Genomic DNA, 2,427 nt, shown 5'->3' on the forward strand with positions numbered 1-2,427 from the left:
TTTACGAATAAAACTGGGGCTCCCCATGGGGAGTGACTAGGGCGAATGAATCCTTTGTCGAGCAGCTCCTGTAATTGTTCTTAAAGCTCTTTCAGTTCAGCTGGGGTCATACAATAGGGTGCCTTTGAGATTAGATGGGTACCAGGGATAAGTTCAATTTTAAACTCAATTTCTCTATTAGGAGCTAATCCCGGTAATTCATCAGGAAATACTTCAAGGTAGTCACAAACCACTCGGACATCTTTTTATCTTTTGTCCTTCTTCTTGCCTAGTATCGACCACATGTGCTAGATACCCAAAACCTCCATTAACTAACATTCTTTGAGCCTGTTAAGCTGATAAGAATTTCTTAGTCTTCTCCTTTGGTTCCCCGACAAACTCAAATCTAGACTCTGCCTCTGGTTGGAACACGACCTTCCGTTTCCGGCACTCAATGGAGGCACCGTATTTACTCAGAAAGTCCATCCCCATGATAACATCATAATCATGCATGTCCAGTACTATTAAATCACTATAAAGTTCTCTTTATGAAATTCTAACCGGCACAGCACGTAGCCAATGTGTAGATGTCAACACTTCCCCTGAAGGTAGTGTTAAGATCTAGAACATCCGGAAGTATGTCTAATTTCTTAGTAAATAGCAGGGATATAAAAGAATGCATTGCTCCAGTATCAATTAATATAATAGCAGGATGGTTAAAAAAGAGTAATTGACCTGTGACCACTGTAGAGGCATTGGCTGCTTCTTCTTTGGTGATGGCGAATACTCGAGCATTTGTCGTGACTGATGGGGCCTCCAACCTTCCTTGATTGATGTGAGGTCCCTCGAGTGCTGTCTGCATCTGATGTAGCTGAGCAGGTCCACCTCCATAGGGATTGGATTGTTGCTGGGGTTGATTTGCTCTGGTAGGGCAAGACCTGGTCATATGCTCATCCAAACCACATACATAGCATTCCCTTGTGCCTTGACGACACACTCCAAAGTGCGTCTTCCCACACTTAGAACACATGGGGTATTTAATCTGTTTGTTCGTCGAGCCACCTTTTGAGTTGCCTCCTGAAGTCTTTTGATCCCAATGTTTTCTTTTATTGCTATTGTTACTTCCCCTCCAGTTCCGTTGGTTACCTTGATACCTCTGTCCTCCCGAATTTCCAGAATTCTTATTCTCACTTGATGCTGGCTTCTGTTGCAAATTGTTGGTCTTTATGCTGTTCAAGTAGTGCTCAGTGATCAAAGCACTGCTAATCAGCTCCTCTGGGGTTTGGGGTCTATTAATTCCGCTGGCCACATTCAGGGCTATTTCAGATCGCAACATCTTAAGCATCAGTCTTACCCTTTCCTTTTCAGTGCTAACTAGCTCTGGGCATAATCTGGCTAGTCCATTGAACTTCTTCACAGCCTCTTCCACGGATAAGTCCTCCTGTCGAAATTCCGTAAACTCGTCATAGTGCCTATTGGAAACTCTCATGTGGAAAAACTCGTCAAGGAACTCAGTCTCGAAATCTGCCCAAGTCATCTGATTCACAATTCTCTTAGCTTTCACTCTTTCCCACCACATTCTTGCATCTCCGGCCAAACAAAAAGATGCGCACTTCACTTTCTCATTCTCCGGCCAGTCCAACAGTTCCAGTATGCTTTCCACAGTTTTGAGCCATGCTTGCGCATCCCACGGTTCACTAGTACCAGAAAAGTTCTCTGGTTTCAACTTTTGCCACTGGATGAGGTAGCCTCCTGTCTTACTACCGTCGAGGTCGTTGGTGGAACCGATGGAGCAGGAGGTGGAACTGGTGGAGTAGCAGGGTTATCCTGTCGATTAGCCGTTAAGGTGTTGATAATCCGTTGCTGCTCTGCAACCTGTTGCTGAAGCTGAGTGACTACTTGCATCCAGTCTGGTGGCGGTACTTCTACATTTGCTCTCTGACCTCTATCTCTTCTACTCTGGTCCCTTATCTGGTCTCTCATCTCGCAGAGACTGAGGTCATCATTCTGCTCAGTATTAGCACTTCTTCTAGCCATCTCTTTCTATTCATACATGACAAGTAATACCAAAGTAAACTTTTATTTCTAGGCTAATCATAATAGCTAGGATTGACTTAAGCATCATTCTTGAGGTTAATAATCATAAGCTTGTCTAACCTAAAATCATACTAATCATAAAAGAAAGTAAAGCCTAAGTATACTTTCTTACTTGAAAAGCGACAGGATTGATGCTTGATGTGAGTGTGGCGAAAGAGCGGAACCTGCTCTGATACCATTTGTAACACCCCCCCCCCTTCCTACATATAGGGATGCTACTTACTTTAGTATTATTAAATCCTAAATAGAAATTCACATAGATAAATTTTAAAAAAGAATATTCTTAAAATAACAGAAAGTTACTATTCTTAATGAAATAAAACAACTGTTCAACTTTTTCGATACAGAAGC

The 2,427-nt window shown here is 42.5% G+C and overlaps 1 protein-coding gene across 1 annotated transcript; it reads right to left on the reverse strand.

Annotated features, from left to right (window-relative positions):
- Positions 1-330: 330 nt before the first annotated feature.
- LOC141845970 (uncharacterized) lies at positions 331-1,324 on the reverse strand. Its single transcript, XM_074733952.1, has 2 exons — positions 715-1,324; positions 331-500 (listed from the first exon to the last, which is right to left on the reverse strand). The coding sequence occupies exons 1-2, from the start codon at positions 1,322-1,324 to the stop codon at positions 331-333; spliced, it is 780 nt and encodes a 259-aa protein (XP_074590053.1).
- Between the last annotated feature and the right edge of the window lie 1,103 nt (positions 1,325-2,427).

Source organism: Curcuma longa, chromosome 15, assembly GCF_044706935.1.
Source record: "Curcuma longa cultivar G26 ecotype Majalengka, Jawa Barat chromosome 15, ITB_CL_G26_1.1, whole genome shotgun sequence".
NCBI lineage: Eukaryota > Viridiplantae > Streptophyta > Magnoliopsida > Zingiberales > Zingiberaceae > Curcuma > Curcuma longa.

Coding starts and splice junctions, on each gene's coding strand:
- LOC141845970 (XM_074733952.1), bottom strand. CDS start 1,324: ATGCTTAAGATGTTGCGATCTGAAATAGCCCTGAATGTGGCCAGCGGA. Junction 501..714: donor TGCCTCTACAGTGGTCACAG/GTCAATTACTCT, acceptor GTGATTTAATAG/TACTGGACATGCATGATTAT.